At 43.3% G+C, this 20,581-nt stretch overlaps 2 protein-coding genes across 5 annotated transcripts in view; one reads left to right on the forward strand and one right to left on the reverse strand.

Moving 5' to 3' along the window:
- The window catches only part of LOC109903561 (rho guanine nucleotide exchange factor 2), a 57,325-nt gene extending 36,999 nt beyond the window's left edge, over nt 1-20,326 (reverse strand). Inside the window, exons 1-6 of one of the 4 annotated variants that reach the window (XM_031786857.1) lie at nt 20,218-20,326; nt 12,533-12,789; nt 9,315-9,504; nt 8,622-8,850; nt 7,911-7,950; nt 7,524-7,719 (exon numbers count right to left, since the gene is read on the reverse strand). In XM_031786857.1, coding sequence (XP_031642717.1) covers nt 7,524-7,719; nt 7,911-7,950; nt 8,622-8,850; nt 9,315-9,504; nt 12,533-12,789 — 912 coding nt within the window. In that variant the 5' untranslated portion in view covers nt 20,218-20,326. Of the gene's footprint in view, nt 1-1,857; nt 2,167-7,523; nt 7,720-7,910; nt 7,951-8,192; nt 8,481-8,621; nt 8,857-9,314; nt 9,505-12,532; nt 12,790-20,217 lie in introns of those variants that run through there. The other 3 variants (XM_031786856.1, XM_031786859.1, XM_031786858.1) reach the window with 3 other exon arrangements.
- A 36-nt stretch (nt 20,327-20,362) lies between these two features.
- Nucleotides 20,363-20,581, forward strand: part of LOC109901956 (transmembrane protein 79-like) — a 33,027-nt gene continuing 32,808 nt past the window's right edge. Inside the window, exon 1 of the mRNA XM_020497983.2 lies at nt 20,363-20,456. The gene's annotated coding sequence lies outside the window, so the exon portion shown is untranslated. The remainder of the gene's footprint in view (nt 20,457-20,581) is intronic.

The following is a 20,581-nucleotide window of genomic DNA, read 5'->3' on the forward strand; positions in this document are numbered from 1 at the left end:
CATTGACACTTGTGTTTCCATAGGAACTGTACACTTCCCTGTAAACATCTGAGCTCTGACTTCAACCACACACAAAGCAGTGAGATAAGGTATCATAGAATACACACAAACCAACCTCACAGTACACATCACACAGAGATAGTAGCACACATTCACTGCACACACACACACACACACATTTTACCTTCTGATCAGGAAGCAGTAAGATGATGAATTAAAACTGCTGCAATAATGATAGGCATAAAGCAAGAGGATCATATTACACCTGTATAACCTGTCACAAACCAGGAACACAAAGCCAACAGGTTATCCACACCCTCAGCGGGGAGGGGGGGAGACAGGCTATAGGAGAGAGGAAGGATATGTACTATTACCATGTTCTAAGACTATAAAATAAAATTATACTCAGAGGACTTTGTTAAAGCTAAGACCTGGTCCAGATCTGGATCCAAAGTGGTGCAGAAGAGAAGGCTGGGAAAGAGAAGTGAACAGTAAACAACATGACCACACTTGATTAGTAGAACTCAGATACACAAGACAAGAAGTGATTTGTAAACTAACACAAACACATTCAACCTTCTGATCTTTTAGCCATGCCATACACTCTTAGAAAAAAGGGTTCCAAAAGGGTTCTTCAGCTGTCCCCTCTGTGGAAAGGATTCTACATGGAACTCAAAAGGGTTCTACCTGGAACCAAACGAGTTCTACCTGGAACCAAAAATGGTTCTTCAAAGGGTTCTCCTATGGGGACAGCCAAATAACCCTTTTAGGTTCTAGATACACTCTTGGGGGGGGGGGGGGGGGAAAGGTGCTATTAAGAAACTACTTTTTGACAACAACCATGGTAAAGATTCAATAAACATACTTCTATTATGGAAATGTGGATATGTCAGTATCAGTGTCTGACCTAGTACTCCGCAGCATATGTGGCAACACACATCCACAACTGTGCTATAGTCCATCCACCCTTGTCACTTTCAGAGTGCATGATACAATTACTGCGAAACAGAAACAATATATCGTTATCATCATGCTGCAGCAACCAAATCACATGGCGAAGACAGACAACAGAGCCCGGGAGACGTTATAACAAATACAATGATTATAAGAATAAGCTATAGGCATCTCTTTGACGTATACCGTTATAGAGCATTTGCAACGGTCTCTCTCAGAAAACAGTTGCACAATATAACTTTTTGAATACGTGTCATGTGTCTAATAGCGTAACTGCATCATTTTGCAATTACTGTTCGACATATTATTGATCCGTAATATTTCGTATAGTCCATGACTAGACCAATGACAGACACACACACACTTGCGGTTTTTCCCCCCTCCCCCAAACTATTTCCTCTATCTCGGACAACGTGTTCGAGGTCTCAAGCTTTGGCTACTGTGCCGCACTATGCAACCCTTTTGCCAAGCGATACGGTTTTCTATGATATGCAACGGGCGGGACAAACATTGACAAAGTAGACAAAATCATTAGCATTAATAGTAGTCTAAATCATTATTAAAAAGGTTGTTTCATTACATTGCCAGGTGCCACCATACAAAGCAGGAGTCTAAGGGAGCCCCCTCGTTTCCCCTACTCATCTTGGTATACCCGGAATGAGTAAATGGGGGATTTCCAAGTCATTGCTGTATTTTACTGTAAAGACATCATTATGTATTTATATAATAAACACATGTAGGCTATTATACATGTCCGAATAACCCATGTTACAGAACTATTGATATAGGCTACTAGTGGCCTTCTACCTTTTAACAAATTGTTATTGAAAATGCAAATGTATTATCTATGCTATTGAATACTTTATTGAACAGTTATATATCCATATGACGATTCAAACTCACCCGTAAATTGATTTCTTTCATTCTCTCTTGACGCGTTTTTGGCAGCGGTTCAGTGACACGGGACATAACGAGGACGGGATCAACAGAGATTGATCCTCAATTTAAATCAAAGGTGATCTCCAATCCTTCTCTTTCACTTTATTACAATGTTTTCTTAAACGAAGATAAAATCCCAGTTTAACATTTCCAGTGGAACAGGCGACGTCAGATAATAGCGCATGGAAGGCGAATCGGTTAACTTTTCTCCATATGTGTGAGTACGGGCCTGCCTCGACGAGCAACTGAACCGTTTCTCATGCAGGAAATTCGGACTCGGCACTCTGAAGGAGGAGCGAACATTTTTAAGCCGCGCCTCTGAATGCGGAGCTATTCAGATCAAAACACCCCCTTTCCTTCTTTTCACCAACCACAGATGAGTATTGAGTACTTAACCCGCCCACTGGGTAAAGAGACGTAATGAAAAGCCAATAATCAGATTGTGGCTATATTTTTTTTGAACCACACCTCTGGAGGTGAAGGTTTCTCGGAGTGTAAACCTAGGCTTCATATTTAGGGGTTAGCTAAATGAGTTGTGCCCATGTACAGTCTATGGTGGCCCCAAATGTTTTACTGTACATTTACAGCACAATTCAGATTATAGTTGTTTGAAACCTCAATTATTAAACTGTGCTACTTGAGCCACATAATGTGAGTTTGCCTGTTGACGTGGCAAAAACATAATTATGAAAACCTCCCATTTGGGAAATGCATGGGAGAGATACCATCTGTTGGGAGGTGATGCCTTAAAGGTAAAATGTGGACTGTAAAAAGTAAAGGTGAATGTATTTGGGAATAGAACAAGGAAAAGAGAAGAATAGTAAAGGGATAGAGGGCATGTTAAGATGGAGAGAAGGAAAATAGGGAGAAGGGGAGGTTAAATAAGGAGAGTGGCCCAGGGCTACATTTAGAGAGCAATAAGAGAGGAAAACGCCCAACCATGCACCCACAGCCAATGGACCTCTGTACAACTCGGTCCAACAAACTGCAATATCACACCATTCATTCTCTCTAACAGGACTGTGCCTGTGTGACCTTGCCTCTTCATCCTCCCACTCGTTTTCAGTCCCTCTGCTTTCAACACAATTTCTACTTTACTGGACGTTCCCCGTCTCCACCTCTCTGAGCATGCACTATGTATTATCACTCTCTGTTTCTCTTTCTTCTTCTCTGGTTCAGTTGAGGGCTATCTGCATCCTTCCTTCTCCACTGTGATCCTCTCCAGCTCCTCCTCCGTCTTCTCAGGTCGTCATCTTCTCTTCATGAGTCCTCATCTGATACCAATTGCCAATTGTCAAACACACACACACACACACACACACACACACACACACACACACACACACACACACGTGTGCGTACATGCGTGCGTGTGTGTGGGAGAGACTGCATGCATGCGTGTGTCTGTGTGAGCGTGTGCGTGCGATGCCTGGCGGCACTTGGGTGGTATGATATAACACACAGGTGTTGGAAATTGTACAATACTTCTATTGAGCATAGTCAACCAACATCACACACACAAGTCACTAAGTGACACTGTCATACACTAACCCTCTGAAGAGTTATTGTGAGGGAGACAACAACGCCTCACAATATGTAGTGAGTGAGAGAAAGAGAGTGTGTGTGTGTGTGTGTGGTGTTAGAGAATGAGAAAATGTGTAACAGCGTGATAAGAGGGCAACAGTATTCCCTTTCAAAACAGAAAAGAGGAGCACGTCATTTAGCGAAAGAGTCCTCATAAACAATTATAAGCATCTATAACATGACATCACCCTTCGCATAAGAGTTTCCGATATGATGAATGGAAAAACAAAGACCGCGAGAGATAAAGAGAGTGATGGTGGGGAATGGACAGAGGAGAGAGACTAAGAGCAGTTAGTAGTGAACATGTTGGTATGATAGGATATTAGAGGATATGTAACGGCTGTGGTGCGAGACGTGAGCAGCTTTAATCAGGCAGGGTATATTTGCTTGGCTAATACTCTCTGGACCTCCGCAGGCTTCTTTATGAGTTTCATATCCGCTGTTCTGCCTGCCTCAGTTTGTTTAAAAACTCCCACTACCTCAGAATGGACATTTGGAATAGGGCAGATAAAAGTGGAAAAGAGAGCGAGAGTTGGAAAGAGGGAGGTTGAAGGGGTGGGATAAAGAGTGGTGAAGAGAGGAAGCGGAGAGAGATTATCAGACACTGAAAATGGGAGGGAGAATAGAAAATGATGGAAAGATGGAGGAAGAAGGGGATATGAAAGGGTGAAGAGAAAAGCAAAGGGAGAGAAATGGAGAGGGGACTGTAGAAGGGACAGCAGGGAAGAATAGCAGAAAGGGGTGCAAGAGAGAGAGAGAATACGCAGAGAAGCGGAGGCATTGAGGGAGGAAAATGGTGTGGGATTGAGACAAATGAACGGAGGAGTGGGGGTGGAGTGACGGAGAGAGAGAGGGGGCTGGGGAGAGAGGGATAGTGGAGGAGAAAAGCCAGCTTGCTGATGCAATCCTGCCACCCGAAGCAGTAACTGCCCAGTTGGGAAAGAGAGAGATTGAGCTAATGGAGAGAGAGAGCGGGGAAAAAAGAGGGGGAATGAGGGATTGAAGGAAAAATAGTGACTTTGGCCAAGAGTTATTAAATACTAATACATTTTTCTTAATGTACACAAAACTGTTAAGTACATTCACTGTTAAACATAGTGAGACACACACACTTCCCCTGGGACACAGTGAACACACACCAACAAAACCAAGACACATGTTGTCCAGATGTGTTTGCTCTTAAGCGAGGGTCGTGTCTATCTACAGACATAACTTCCTCCTACTCAACATACGCTGAACAACAATAGAAACTCAACATGTAAAGTGTTGGTCCCATGTTTCATGAGCTGAAATAAAAGATCCCAGAAATGTTCCATATGCACAAAAAGCGTATTTCTCTCAAATTTTGTGCACAAATTAATTGATATCCCTGTTAGTGAGAATTTCTCCTTTGCCAAGATAATACATCCACCTGACAGGTGTGGCATATCAAAAAGCTGATTAAACAGCATGATCATTACACAGGCGGTTCTTGTACTGGGGACAATAACAGGCCACTCTAAAATTTGCATTTTTATCACAACACAATGCCACAGATGTCAAGTTTTTTAGGGAGCGTGCAATTGGCATGCTGACTGCAGGAATGTCCACCAGAGCGGTTGCCAGATAATTGAATGTTAATTTTGCTACCATAAACCACCTCCAATTTGGCAGTACGTCCAACCGGCCTCACAACCGCAGACCACTTGTAACCACGCCAGCCCAGGACCTCCACATCCGGCTTCTTCACCTGTGGGATCATCTGAGACCAGCCGCCCTGACAGCTGATGAAACTGAGGAGTATTTATTTCTGTAATAAAGCCCTTTTGTGGGGGCCTATGCCCACCCAGGCCAACCCATGTCATGTGAAATCCATAGATTTGGGCCTAATTAATTGATTTCAATTTCCTTATACGAACTGTAACTCAGTAAAATCTTTGAAATTGTTGCATGTTGTGTTTACATTTTTGTTCAGAGTAGTATAAGACACATTTGTACAGGTACACTCTTAGAAAAAAACTTGACCCCTTTTTGTCTCAAGGTTAAACCCTTTTTGCTCAAGGTTAAACCCTTTCTGTTCCAGTTAGAACCCTTTCCACAGAGACAGCCGAATAAACCTTTTTTCTAAGAGTATATGAATAACAGACTTGTGATCTTGTAATGTGTTTCTGTTCTCAGCTCCCTCCAGTCTGAAAGACATGACATATTATCATTATGAGAGTACTGGGCTTAATCTAAAGCCACCAGATGTCTCTGTCTAACATATAGAGCCAGCTCAGCCAGCTCTGTATAACACTGAGGTCAGTAGGAATACAGACAGTCCTGTAGACACACAGCAGAAGTACACTGATTTACATTCCAAAGTAGACTCCTCCACATGCTGACTTCTTGAGACGTCACATGTTATAGTGAGAGAGACAGAGAGAGAGAGAGAGATCATAACTGCTGTAGAGAGGAAAGGTCTGGAGAAGTGAGCTCAGTCTTTTTCTTTCTGACTACTGTTCTCTTTCACTCTTCTGTTCTCTTTCACTCTCTCTTATTTGTCTCTTTTCTGTCTGTCTGTCCGTTCATCTCGGTCTTATGGTCTGGAGTCCAGTAGCCACTAAACATACAGCACCAAGGGTGTGGACAAACCTCACATACCTGGTTACACCACACACACACACACACGTGTGCAGGCACACACACACACACACACACACACACACACACACACACACACACACACACACACACGATGGCTGTTGTCACAGACCAGAAATAGCTCCGTCAAACAGGGCCAGCAGCTGTCTGTCTCTAACAGGCCATCTGAGTCGGAGGCGATGATGTCATTGCGTCAATGAACTGCTGATCATCAAAATCACAGCCACGTCCCTGTGACATCAAAGGGATTTCTTATCAGTTGGGATGGCGGGCACAATCTGGCAACTCCCCGTGATAAGGACCTCGGAGGAATCTGGCAACCCAGAGGGTCTTAAATCAGGGACTTAGTCTGGAGGGGCAGGTAGGGCATTTTTTTGTCTCCCTTGCTTTTCGTTTTTTTTATTATTAAACAATATACAGACAAGAATACATAAAATGTTACGTATATGGGTGTGTTACATTTTCCAAAAAGTGTGATGGTGCATACTGCTCTTTGGTCGGGCTTATTAGTAGGACAGTAATCTCTGAAACCCAGAATTTAAATATTGCGTAATTGCATCAGATTCTTGATACTAGTTATGAGACGTCCGTCTGTCCACCAGAGATTAGTAGGACAGAAATAACACACATACAAGAACACCAGCTGTACCCAAGTTCAGTTCAAGTGTGGAATGCCTAAATCATCAACTTGGCCATACATCATCCTGCTGAGGGCCACAGTGCTGCTTATTCCACTTCACTCATCATATCCAACTCCCAAAACAGAGTCTCCCCCTGCTGTTTAAAGATTGTCATTACAATAAAGACACACACACACACACACACACACACACACACACACACACACACACACACACACACACACACACACACACACACACACACACACACACACACACACACACACACACAACCCACTAGTACAAACACTTAAAAATGTTCTATCAGAAATCAAGAGCATGTTACAATTCAGCTAGCCAGATATCGTCAACAATAATCTAAGCAGCACAAGAGAGAGAGTTGTGGTTACTGCTTTGACAATATTGTTGTACATATATCATTGCTGTAACATTGTGTTACAGTCTTGGCAAACAGCATATGTGTTGAATTGGAGGGCCTTGCCTTGGTTGTGGTAAAATTGATATCGGGGGTGTTTCACAGCTGAATCTAAATAAAGCAGATACTGTCACTTCCTCTCTGGGGGAAGTTCACTGCTGGGACTCTACACTGCAGGGGAAGCTAGCCTACTACCAAACTCCAACTCTCTGTCCTCAGAGATGGTCCTGCGCTCTACTCAAGTACTCTACTGCATAGTGACAGCTGTGACAGGGTCACATCCACATGCACCCACAATCACAGAGAGACACAGACACTCTGAAACACACACCCACACTCTCCTCTCTCTCTCTTTCTCACTCTCTCACCTTGCGCTGGACGGCCATCTTGCGCAGGAAGCTGAAGGTGCGTCCCAGAGGCCTTCCTGTCTTCTCCCCCCTCTCCTCCCCGGGGGGAGCACCCCTCAGTCCCTCCGTCCTTCTCTCCTCCCTCCACCTCTCTCTCTCTTCACCCAGCCGCTGCCTCTCTTCCTGCCTCCACAGCTCACCAAGCTCCTCATCCACACTGAGAAAGAGGTGAAGAGCAACATCCTTCCATAAGACAGAGTTTGCATTCAGCCTAGCTTAAAGGAAAAGGTGTGTTACTATGGGTATGTGTATCAAAAAGCAGTCAGTGACAGATGAGATCATGTGCTCTATAGGGTTGTGAGTGAACAACGGTCATCAAGAAGAGAGAGAGAGAGAGAGACAACTCACCTCTGTGTGGAACCCCCAAATACAGAGCCCAGGGAAGACTCTGTGACAGACAGACAGACAGACAAAGTGAAAGAGACAGATACAGAGAGGAAGAGAAGAGGCAGAAAGCAGAAACAAAGGAAACAAACTTAGTCATCCCATTATCTCAAAACTATCCATCCATCCATACACACACACACACACACACACACACACACACACACACACACACACACACACACACACACACACACACACACAATCCCAGATAGATTGAAGTGCATCGCCTGATAAGTGACAAACCTCTCTCTGCTCTGCAGCTTCTTGGCAAACACAGCTAATCCAAATGATGGCTGAGACCAAGAGTTAACAAACGCATGAAGGCAGACAAGGATGAAATAACAGAAGACAGTTGATTAAAGACCATCAAGGAGTGATTAAAACGATCTCTGCCGATACCATGGAATGAAAGGATGAATAGTGAACATGCAAAAGGTGAAATGAAGAGAGCGAGAGAGGAGATAGGAGAGCCTGAGAACACAGCGCTTTCTGTTCCGTGGCTAATGACAGCAGCAGCAGCCCACAGTGAGAACAAACACAGGAAGAAGGCTTCCGCATAGCTGCACACAGCTAGAAACACACACACACACACACACACACACACTAATATCTGCCCTTCAAAACAGGAGAGTCCCCACACACACTCACAAATGAAGAGTCCTACTGTCCTACCTTGGTAGTGGCGTTGGGAGATGGAATTGGAGTTTGAGTAGGAGCGATGGCAAGGCTGATGATGGTGGTGGTTTTGTGAGTGTGTGTAGGGGTGTGTGTGAGGTGTCTGAGAGTGTGTATGAGTGTGTGCGTGGGTTGGAGGGTGGAGGTTGGCTTTGGGTAGCTGGCGCAGACTGGGACTGGCACACAGGGAGGGAGCGGAGGCACTGAAGCCCTGCAGCTGAGAAGACTGCTCCTAACAAAACACAGACAAGAGACAAGGGCCACAGTGTGTCAGAGAGAGAGAGAGATAGAGGGGAGAGAGCGAGCGAGAGACAGAGAAAGGGGAGAGAGAAAGAGAGAGTGTATGAAAAGCTCATTCCATAATAAACAAAGACAAGAGCATCAGTGAGTGACTGTGTGTATTTGCAACAAAATAACCCAAGACGTGCTGCCACTGCTTGCACGAGACGTGTGCATGTGACTGTGTGTGTGTGTGTTACTGTCTGTGTTCTAAATAAGATTACTTTATCTCATTAATGTCAGCAAATTATATTTATCACTCACACACACACACACACACACACACACACACACACACACACACACACACACACACACACACACACACACACACACACACACACACACACACGTCATTCACAGGATAATTCATCTGATGCTTTAATCCTAGCAGTCTGGACTAGGCCTCACCTCAAATGGGGAGAAGAGCTGGGTCTGGCAGCCCGCCGCCTCCTCTGTGAGTGACAGCAGGGAGCCCAGCTCCTGGCCATAGGAGGTGATGGGGGCTCGGCGAGGGTCCCTCCCCCCTCTGCTGAACCCCTCCAGGGCCCCAAGGAGTACCTGCTCCATCTCTTCTGTGTCGAAACCCTCCAGACTCACACTGGGGGAGAGGGTAGTGTCACAGTAGAGTAGTTGAGTAGATAGGAGAGGAGTGGAGTAGAGGTCTAGTAAAGAAAGCAGCAGTCACTCATCCTGAGTGTGTGAGGCTGTAGCTTAGTGATTGACCCTCTTCTTGTTTTTGAGAGTACATTGTGTTGATGACCCGGCTTTATTTGCTGGCGGCTGCACTTATACTTCTGGTTTGTCTCTGAGCCCTCTCTCCCTCCCCCAAATTGTATCCTGTGTCCGTAAAATGTATATAGGTTCAGAACTTTTGTTAAACAGCACAGTTACAAATATAAGGCAAATAGAAATCAAACTAGATGGTCTTCAGAAATAGATGGGAGGGGTCGAGGGTAGCGGAAGGACAGGAGTAAAAACAAACAAAAGATAACCATTGTAAAATAGATGGTGTCCGTAACATTTACATAGTATGTAAACTAAGCAAAAAAAAAAAAGTGCTCTCACTGTCAACTGCGTTTATTTTCAGCAAACTTAACATGAGTAAATATTTGTATGAACATAAGATTCAACAACTGAGACATAAACTGAACAATTTCCACAGACATGTGACTAACAGAAATGGAATAATGTGTCAAAAGTAACAGTCAGTATCTGGTGTGGCCACCAGCTGCATTAAGTACTGCAGTGCATCTCATCCTCATGGACAGCACCAGATTTGCCAGTTCTTGCTGTGAGACCACTCTTTTCTCTTGCTGTTACCCCACTCTTCCAGCAAGGCACCTGCAAGTTCCTGGACATTTCTGGGGGGAATGGCCCTAGCCCTCACCCTCTGATCCAACAGGTTCCAGACGTGCTCAATGGGAATGAGATCCGGGCTCTTTGCTAGCCATTGCAGAACACTGACATTTCTGTCTTGCAGGAAATCACGCACAGAACGAGCAGTATGGCTGGTGGCATTGTCATGCTGGAGGTTCATGTCAGGATGAACTTGCAGGAAGGGTACCACATGAGGGAGGAAGATGTCTTCCCTGCAACGCACAGCGTTGAGATTGCCTGCAATGACAACATGCTCAGTCCGATGATGCTGTGACACACCGCCCCAGACCATGACGGACCCTCCACCTCCAAATTGATCCCACTCCAGAGTAACGCTCATTCCTTCGACGATCAACGCAAATCCGAACATCACGCCTGGTGAGACAAAACCGTGACTCGTCAGTGAAGAGCACTTTTTGCCACGTTGTTGCCGGTGATGTCTGGTGAGGAGCAGCCTTTCAACAGGCCTACAAGCCCTCAGTCCAACCTCTCTCAACCTATTGCGGACAGTCTGAGCACTGATGGAGGGACTGTGCGTTCCTGGTGTAACTTGGGCAGTTGTTGTTTCACATCTGCATGCCTCCTTGCAGCATGCCTGAGGCACATTCACGCAGATTAGCAGGGACCCTGGGCATCTTTCTTTTGGTGTTTTTCAGAGTTAGTAGAAAGGCCTCTTCAGTGTCCTAAGTTTTCATAATTGTGACCTTTATTGCCTACCGTCTGTAAGCTGTTAGTGTCTTAACAACCGTTCCACAGGTGCATGTTCATCAATTGTTTATGGTTCATTGAAGCATGGGAAACAGTGTTTAAACCCTTTACAATGAAGATCGGTGAAGATATTTGGATTTTTACGAATTACCTTTGAAAGACAGGGTCCTGAAAAAGGGAATGTTTCTTTTTTTGCTGAGTTTATATGTCACACCCTGATCCATTTCACCTGTCTTTGTGATTGTCTCAACCCCCCTCCAGGTGTCGCTCATCTTCCCCATTATCCCCTGTGTATTTATACCTGTGTTCTCTGTTTGTCCGTTGCCAGTTCGTCTTGTTTGTCAAGTCAACCAGCCCCTGACCCTGAGCCTGCCTGCTAACCTGTACCTTTGCACCACCTCTGGATTGTTGACCTCTGCCCACCCTGAGCCTGCCTGCCGCCCGGTACCGTTGCCCCACTTTTACTGACCCCTGCCTGCCTTGACCTGTCTTTGGCTGCCCCTGTTGGACAATTAAACCATTGTCAATTTGATGTGTCTGCATCTGGGTCTTACCTTGATTCCTGATAGTATAAGCTGGAAGTAGAAGTGTTCTTGTTAATTTGTTTACTCCAATCAGGGGAGGAGTGGTGGGGTTAGGGTTAGTGATTTAAAAAAAATATATATATATATATTTTTTTTAATCTAAATTGTTGCCAACATCTTGGATAAATGGGTGGAAAAAGAACGATAGATAAAGGATAGACAAAGACAGAGAGAGAGAGGGGAAAGAGAACATTGCCATGCCCAGTGAATTAGGAGCAGAAGAGATGAGCAAATAAGAGAGTAGGAGAGGGCCAGCTAAAACAGCACTGATAAGAACACCAGCAGTTAGAGCAGGAATGCCAGAGATAACAACAGCATTGACTATATGTGTGGGAAGTTATATACTGGTAGCACTGGTCTTAGATCAGCCATTCCCTAAAACAAATATTAGAACATAGCTATCATAATCCTACACAGTTCACTCCTAAATTCTCGCAGCCCTCCAGGAACATGGTTGAGTTGCAAGCTGTGAATTTAACTCAAATCACTATCTCACTCAAATCAAATCTAAATCAAATTTTGTTTGTCACATGCGCCGAATACTACTGGTGTAGACTTTACTGTGAGATGCTTGCTTATGAGCCCTTAAGCAACAATGCAGTTTAATGTGTACATGAAGGCAGGGTAAAGTGACAAGTTATCAGGTTAGATAATATTAAGAGTAAAATAAAGAGTGGTAGCAGCAAATTGTGTGTAAGTTTGCGATAAAAGTCACTATTGAGCAAAGTTGGGTTGGAACTCGTAAGATGTCACCCTTCTCCGTCGGCACCATCAACCTCTACCCTCGACACTGATGTGAAGTCATTTTTGGGTTTCCCCGCCCTAATGATAAAGGTTAGGATTTGAGGAAGGTAAGCTGATCCTAGATCTGTCTCTATGGGCAACTTGTAGTCTTGTACCTAAAGCGGGTTGTTGACCACTGGACTAGTAAGTATTGGTTGTTAGTGTGCCACCTACCTGCGTTGCTGGTACTGCGGGGGGCAGCCATACATCATTGCTCCAGGCTGCCAGCTGTGCCTGCGGAGGTGGTCCAGATTGTGTGTGAGACAGTAGGAGGGGGGGGTCCGACGTAGTGTCACCCCTCCAGAGGAGGGAGAGGAGGGAGGGGAGGGGCAAGGAGAGGAGGGTGGGGGGGCCGGACATGGGATGCAGCGGCCTCCCAGATATGACGGGGAGCCTGGGAGACGAGGGGAGTGAGGAGGTGTGGCAATCATCTGACGGAGAGGGGAAGGGAGAGGAAGGGTGAGAGAGAGAGAGAGAGAGAAAGGGAGAGGAAGGGTACGAGAGAATGGACAGATGTTATGTAAAGGCCTTTATTCATACTTTCACTGCAATTCATTATTTACAAAATACATCTCATGGCAGCTACAGAATCAACTATTAGATTATAATTACAATTTAGTACATGTTAGATTTTGAGGAAGCGTTAAAAAGTTGAAGTTGCTACTAAATTGTTAACTCACTATGTGGTTTGCATGTTGGACTTGTTATGCTGTCATGGAAACAACATGAGACCACGTCAAAACAAAAAGATACTGCAACTAGCGCACTTGAGAGAAGAGGTGAAACAAAATGCAGCCAAATCCTGTTTCAACCTTCTGTATTTTACAAGAACAATGTGAAACGTTTGATACATAGATGCCACACTCTCAATGACATCACTGTCCTAAACACCTGGAATGAGATTAAGAAGGATTAAGACCTAAAGATTTGTTAAGATGATCTGCATTGGGAACCAAATGAATAGCAGTGTGTCAAATGCCTGGAACTGTTGCCTACTTCCTGGTCTGTTTTATGATGTAATCATAACTACTTCTTTATTCTAGCTGAGCATAAACAAATACAAAATGGAATCCATACCATATGTATGAGAGTAGGACTGTGCTCAGAGCCCATTGAATAATGTAGTCACAGCAACCTCTAAAGGTGATGTCTTGTCAAGGTCATGGACATCACAATCTATAGGCCTCCTTTTGATGACAGAAAAATTAAACATTTAAATATTGAATCCTTACAGAGTGGTGTGTGTGTGTGTGTGTGTGTGTGTGTGTGTGTGTGTGTGTGTGTGTGTGTGTGCTGCATGCCTTTGAGAGTGAGAGACAAGAGACTAGTAGGGAGGTTGTATATTTAATGAATTCCTTCAACCACGTGTCGTGTATCATGCTTCATGTAATGAGGTTTAGACAGACTCCAGCCCTGCATGGTACAGTATCGAACCACACCCCTGGTGTAGAGTACTTTAAAGTACTTTTTGGGGTACTTGTACTTTACTATTTATATTTTTTGACAACTTGTACATTTTCTCTGTAACCCAAAAGTACTGGTTACATTTTGAATGTTTAGCAGGACAGGAAAATTGTCCAATTCACACACTTATCAAGAGAACATTCCTAGTCATGCCTACTGCCTCTGGTCTGGCTGACTCACTAAACACAAATGTTTTGTTTGTAAATTGTCAGTGTTGGAGTGTGCCCCTGGTTTTTCTTATATACCAAAAAAAACAAGAAAATGTCTGGTTTGGTAAATATAAGGAATTAGAAATTATTTATACTTTTACAGTTGATACTTAAGTAATTTTTAGCAATTACATTTACTTTTGAGACCTAGGTATATTTAGAACCCAATACTTTTAGACTTTTACTCAAGTAGTATTTTACTTGGTGATTTTCACTTTTACTTGAGTCATTGTCTATTACGGTATCTTTACTTTTAGTCAAGTATTACAATTGGGTACATTTTCACCACTGCCCCACACTGAGGACAACCCTCACTGACACACTCACGCGAGGGCGGAGGTGTATGTTTCATGATTAACGACTCATGGTGTAATTGTAACAACATACAGGAACTCAAGTCCTTCTGTTCACCTGACCTAGAATTCCTCACAATCAAATGCCAACCGTATTATCTCACAAGGAAATTCTCCTTGGTTATTGTCACAGGCGTGTATATCCCCCCTCAAGCAGATACCACGACGGCCCTCAAGAAACTTCACTGGACTTCATGCAAACTGGAAACCATATATCCTGAGGCTGCATTTATTGTAGCTGGGGATTTTAACTGAGCAAATTTAAGAACAAGGCTACCTACATTCTATCAGCATATTGACTGTAGCACTCACGCTGGAAAAACACGGGATCACTGCTACTCTAACTTCCACAATGCATACAAGGCCATCCCTTGCCCTCCCTTCGGCAAATCCTCCCTTCCTATAGGCAGAAACTCAAACAGGATGTACAGGTGCTAAGGACTATTCAACACTGGTCTGACCAATCGGAATCCACGCTTCAAGATTGTTTTGATTATGCGGACTGGGACATGTTCCGGGTAGCCTCAGAGAATAATATTGACGTATTCGGTAAGTGAGTTTATAAGGAAGTGTATATGAGATGTTGTACCTACTGTGACTATTAAAACCTACCCTAACCAGAAACCATGGATAGATGGCGGCATTCGCGAAACACCGTAAGCGTGAACCACCACATTAAACCATGGGAAGGTCACTGGGAATTTGGCCGAATACATACAGTGTAGTTATTCCCTCCGCAAGGCAATCAAACAAGTGAAATGTCAGTATAGAGACAAAGTGGTGTCGCAATTCAACGGCTCAGACATGAGACGTTTGTGGCAGGGTCTACAGACAATCACGGACTACAAAGGGAAAACCAGCCACGTCGCGGACACCGACATCTTGCTTCCAGACAAGCTAAACACCTTCTTTGCCCGCTTTGAGGATAACACAGTGCCACCAACACGGCCCGCTACCAAGGACTGTGGGCTCTGCTTCTCTGTGGCCGACGTGAGTAAGACATTTAAACGTGTTAACCCTTGCAAGGCTGCTGACCAAGACGGCATCCCTAGCCACGTCCTCAGAGCAGCACAGACCAGCTGGCTGGTGTGTTGACGAAGATACTCAATCTCTCCCTATCCCAGTCTGCTGTCCCCACATGCTTCAAGATGGCCATTATTGTTTCTGTATCCAAGAAGGCAAAGGTAACTGAACTAAATGACTATCGCCCCGTAGCACTCACTTCTGTCATCATGAAGTGTGTTGAGAGACTAGTGTCGTGTCTTTACTATCATTAAATTGAAGACATAGTTTTTATCAAAGATTCTCTCTAATTAGTATTACGCGATCAACTGATTAATCATGTAACTGTAATTAACTAGGAAGTCAGGGCACCAAGGAAAAATATTCAGATTACAAAGTTATCATTTCCTAAAATAACTTTTCAGATATTGTATCTGATAAATTAGTCTTCGAATTAATGAATTATTTACTTAACCTCACGTTAGTCTCATTCCAAACGTCGTAAATTGTTGGTTATCTGCACGAACCTAGTCTTCACTATGAGTCATCCATACATCAATTGTCTTAAATCATTTATTTATTACTAACTAAGTCATTCACAGAAATGCATAAACAAACAGTAAATATGGTTACAAGAAATGATAGGAGAATGTGCCCTAGTGGGCTAAACCGGCACGGTGGCTTGTTAGACAAAAGGGGAAGTGGGGGTCGACTAAGAAGTCACTACAGAGCGATAATTATAACAATTGAAATGCTAATCCTTTGCACATGAACGTTCACTCATTCGGGAACAATTGCAATCAATATATATATATTTACGCTCAGTGTGTCGTCTTGATTGCTGGTGAAAAGTTTGTTTCTGTTGGAGAGTTTCGTCCTCTCTCTCGGTCTTGGTTAGAGGGGATAGTTCAGAGTGACATTCGTTCATTTGTTACAGAATGAATGTTTCGGTTGTCGTTCTTCGCGTTCAATGATACCGAATTCCTAGCTGCAGACTAGTAATTAATATCAAAAACTTGTTCTTATTCTGTCGGTATCGATAGTCTAAGAGTTTAACCATGTGGTATGGTTAAAAGATTCAGCAATGAAAACAACTTCTCACTCAACGTCAACAAAACAAAAGGAGATGATCGTGGGCTTCAGGAAAAAGCAGAGGGAGCACCCTCCGATCCACACCGACGGGACAGCAGTGGAGAAGTTAAGTTCCTCGGCGTACACATCACGGACAAGCTGTAAATGGTCCACCCACACAGACTGTGTGGAGGAGAAGGAGCAACAGCGCCTCTTCAACCTCAGGAGGCTGAAGAAATGTGGCTTGTCACCTAAAATCCTCACAAACTTTTACAGCTGCACAATTGAGAGCATCCTGTCGGGCTGTATCGCCGCCTGGTACGGCAACTGCACCGCCCACAATCACAGGGCTCTCCAGAGGGTGGTGCAGTCTGCACAACGCATCACCGGAGGCAAACTACCTGCCCTCCATGACACCTATAGCATCCGATGTCACAGGAAGGCCAAAAAGATCATCAAGGATAACAACCTGCCAAGCCACTACATTTTCACCCCGCTACCATCCAGAAGGCGAGGTCAGTACAGGTGCATCAAAGCTGGGACCAAGAGACTAAAAAACAGCTTCTATCTCAAGGCCATCAGGCTGTTAAACAGCCTTTACTAACACAGAGAGGCTGTTGCCTACAGACTTGAAATCATTGGCCACTTGAATAAATAGATCACTAGTCACTTTAATAATGTTTACATATCTTGCATTACTCATCTCATATGTATATACACTGTATTTTATACCATCTTTTGCATCTTGCCTATGCCACTCTGTCATTGGTCATCCATATATTTATATGTATATATTCTTATTCCATTCCTTTACTTAGATGTGTGTATTAGGTAGTTGTGGTGGAATTGTTAGATTACATGTTAGATATTGCTGCACTGTAGGAACTAGAAGCACAAGCATTTCACTACACTCACAATAACATCTGCTAACATTGTGTACGTGACCAATAAAATTTGATTTGTAGTGCTTTCCTGTGTGTTACCGAGTTGAGAGACTGAAAACAAGAGTGATTAAATATACATGTGCCATTAAGTGATTGAGTGTATTAACAGACAGGTGCCTCCCTCTGCATGGGCTAAAGGTAGGTAACAATGTCACTGTGCCTCTGTGCCTAGCTGCCTTGTCTCCTAGTCCCTATTGATATTTTTGCTCTTCCATTTCTCACATTCTTCGTAATTCATCTGCCTTAAAAGGGATACTTTGGGATCTACTTCCCCAAAGTCAGATGAACTTGTGGATACCATTTTCATGTCTCTGTGTCCATTATTAAGGAAGTTAGAGGTAGTTTTGCAAGACAATTCTAACTAGCATTAGCATGATGGCTGGAAGTCAGTGGATGTATGCTTTAAGACATAAGGTGAATTGAATGGTTGACTGCCATCTACTGTCTCTCCCCTCTCCATACACCATCTCTCTCCTCACCTCCCCCTCTTAGATCTCTACTCCCCTTCCTCCATCGATCGTTCACCTTCCTCATCTCTAACCATAGACAGGACTCTGTCCAAGGAATGTAAACAGTAGGAGGTGAAACAACATACATGTCATCTTTCTTTCTGAAGAATGATGTGTCATCCGCTCTTCAAACCCTCAAACATGTATCTCTTTAATCCAGCTTTACATTCAGGGTGCTCTAATGCACTCCAATGTTTCTACACATTTGCTTCACATGTGCAATGTGTTGTACTACCAAGCATCCTTTGAATTCATGGTGTCAATGACTTATCTGCCTAATTAAAGGTTAGGCTTATTAACTGGGGTTGCTTCGGCCTATCGGGAACGTACGTACAACCATGCTGAAAATGTCTATGTGACCTTATGTCCATATAAGCTTTTTTTTATATATCTTGAGCGTACCTGTTGGCCCTGTTCCTCCTTTTACTGTCCTTTTTTTAACTTCAAACATTTGTGGCTCATGAAGAAAGCTCCCAACATCCCATCCATCAGTGCCATCAATTGGCAACTTTTTATGGCCAACCTAATACTGTGGCCAACCTAATACTTCACTTGAAAGTATGCAAACACACTTGATATACCTTTAAGGGTTGTCTTCCTTTAAATCATTACCTAGCTTCTTCTTACAGACCAACGAGACATAAGTTTATGAGCCATGAAGTCCTTTGGGAAGGAAGGGGAGAAACACATCATGTTACTGTCAATGTTGTTAACACAACTTGAATTAACCAAACTAATATATCCCAGTCAATTTGTTCTTTAAAATACATTTGTCAATTTGAGATTTTTTTTAAATCAATGTTTCCCTGGTTATACTGTAAATGCAGTAGGCTGCCTGTCATCATACAGTCATCATACTGATAGATGTTATCATGTCTGATAATGGTGTAATTTGAATATTTAAATTGTGTCAAACGAACCATGGTGATGAAATAAATATAATTTCCAACCCATTTTTAGAAAAGTATGGTCCCCTTGGTAGGCTGCTACAAAATTATTGGAGAACCTGGCAGGATGCCTTGAATGTCCCATGACTAAATAAACTAGACCACACATTGAAAATACACTGAACAAAAATATAAACACAACATGTAAAGTGTTGGTCCCATGTTTCATGAGCTGAAATAAAAGATCCCAGAAATGTTCCATACGCACAAAAAGCGTATTTCTCTAAAATGTTGTGCACAAATTATTTACATCCCTGTTAGTGAGCATTTCTCCTGCCAAGATAATCAATCCACCTGACAGATGTGGCATTTGAAGAAGCTGATTAAACAGCATGCACATTACAAAGGTGCACCTTGTGCTGGGGGCAATAAAAGGCCACTCTAAAATATGCAGTTTTGTCACACAACACAATACCACAGGGAGCATGCAATCTGCATGCTGACTGCAGGAATGTCCACCCAAGCTGTTGATATACATTTGAATGTTCATTTTTCTACCATAAGCCACCTACAACATTGTTTTAGAGAATTTGGCAGTACATCCAACTGGCCTCACAACCGCAGACCACATGTATGGCGTCGTGTGGGCGAGTGGTTTGCTGATGTCAACATTGTGAATAGAGTGCCCCATGGTGGTGGTTGGATTATAGTATGGGCAGGCATAAGCTACGGACAATGAACACAATTGTATTTTATCAATAGCAATTTGAATGCAGAGAGATACTGTGATGAGATCTTGAGGTCCATTGTCATGCCATTCATCCTTTACCATCACCTCATGTTTCAGCATGACAATGCATGGCCCCATATCGCAAGGATTTGTACACAATTCCTGGAAGCTGAAAATGTCCCAGTTCTTCCATGGCCTGCATACTCACCAGACATGTCACCCATTGAGCACGTTTGGGATGCTCTGGATAGGTACAACAGCGTGTTCCAGTTCCCACCAATATCCAGCAACTTCGTACAGCCATTGAAGAGGAGTGGGACAACATTCCACATGCCACAATCAACAGCCTGATCAACTCTATGTGAAGCAGATGTGCCTTGCTGCATGAGGCAAATGGTGGTCACACCAAATACTGACTGGTTTTCTGATCTACGCCCTTACTTCTTTTTTAAGGTATCAATGACCACCAGATGCACGTCTGTATTCCCAGTCATGTGAAATCCATAGATTAGGGACTAATTTATTTATTTAAATTGACTGATTCCTTATATGAACTGTAACTCAGTAAAATCTTTGAAATTGTTGCATGTTGAGTTCATTTTTTGTTCAGTATACATACATAGACTTTTTAATAGACATTTAGTTCATGGTCAGGTAAAAAAATATATAAATTACTTGCAAATGACTCACCGGTTTGGTGGCTGCACCTGCTGCGATAGCCAACTTTCCAACCAGCCGCAGATGTAATGATTGTCCTGTGCTTTTCACGTCTTCCCACGGTTTAGTCGGAAAAACTACCGTATAAAAGCCGTTTTAATTATAGGTTTACCAGTCTTCCTGATATATATATATATATATTTTTTTACATTTAACTTTGTCCAATTAATACAAATAAATGCAGACCATCCGAATTCCTCAAACGTCTACAGGTAAGGTGCCATGTGTCACTTGATCTCGAGAAGGAAACCCGTTTTACATTTTGTTTGTCTCGCTCTGTGTATGAGTCGCCACTCCCACGATAATGCTTGGCTAGCCGTAAGTCTTGTAGCCTGTT

Source organism: Oncorhynchus kisutch, linkage group LG13 (assembly GCF_002021735.2).
Source record: "Oncorhynchus kisutch isolate 150728-3 linkage group LG13, Okis_V2, whole genome shotgun sequence".
NCBI lineage: Eukaryota > Metazoa > Chordata > Actinopteri > Salmoniformes > Salmonidae > Oncorhynchus > Oncorhynchus kisutch.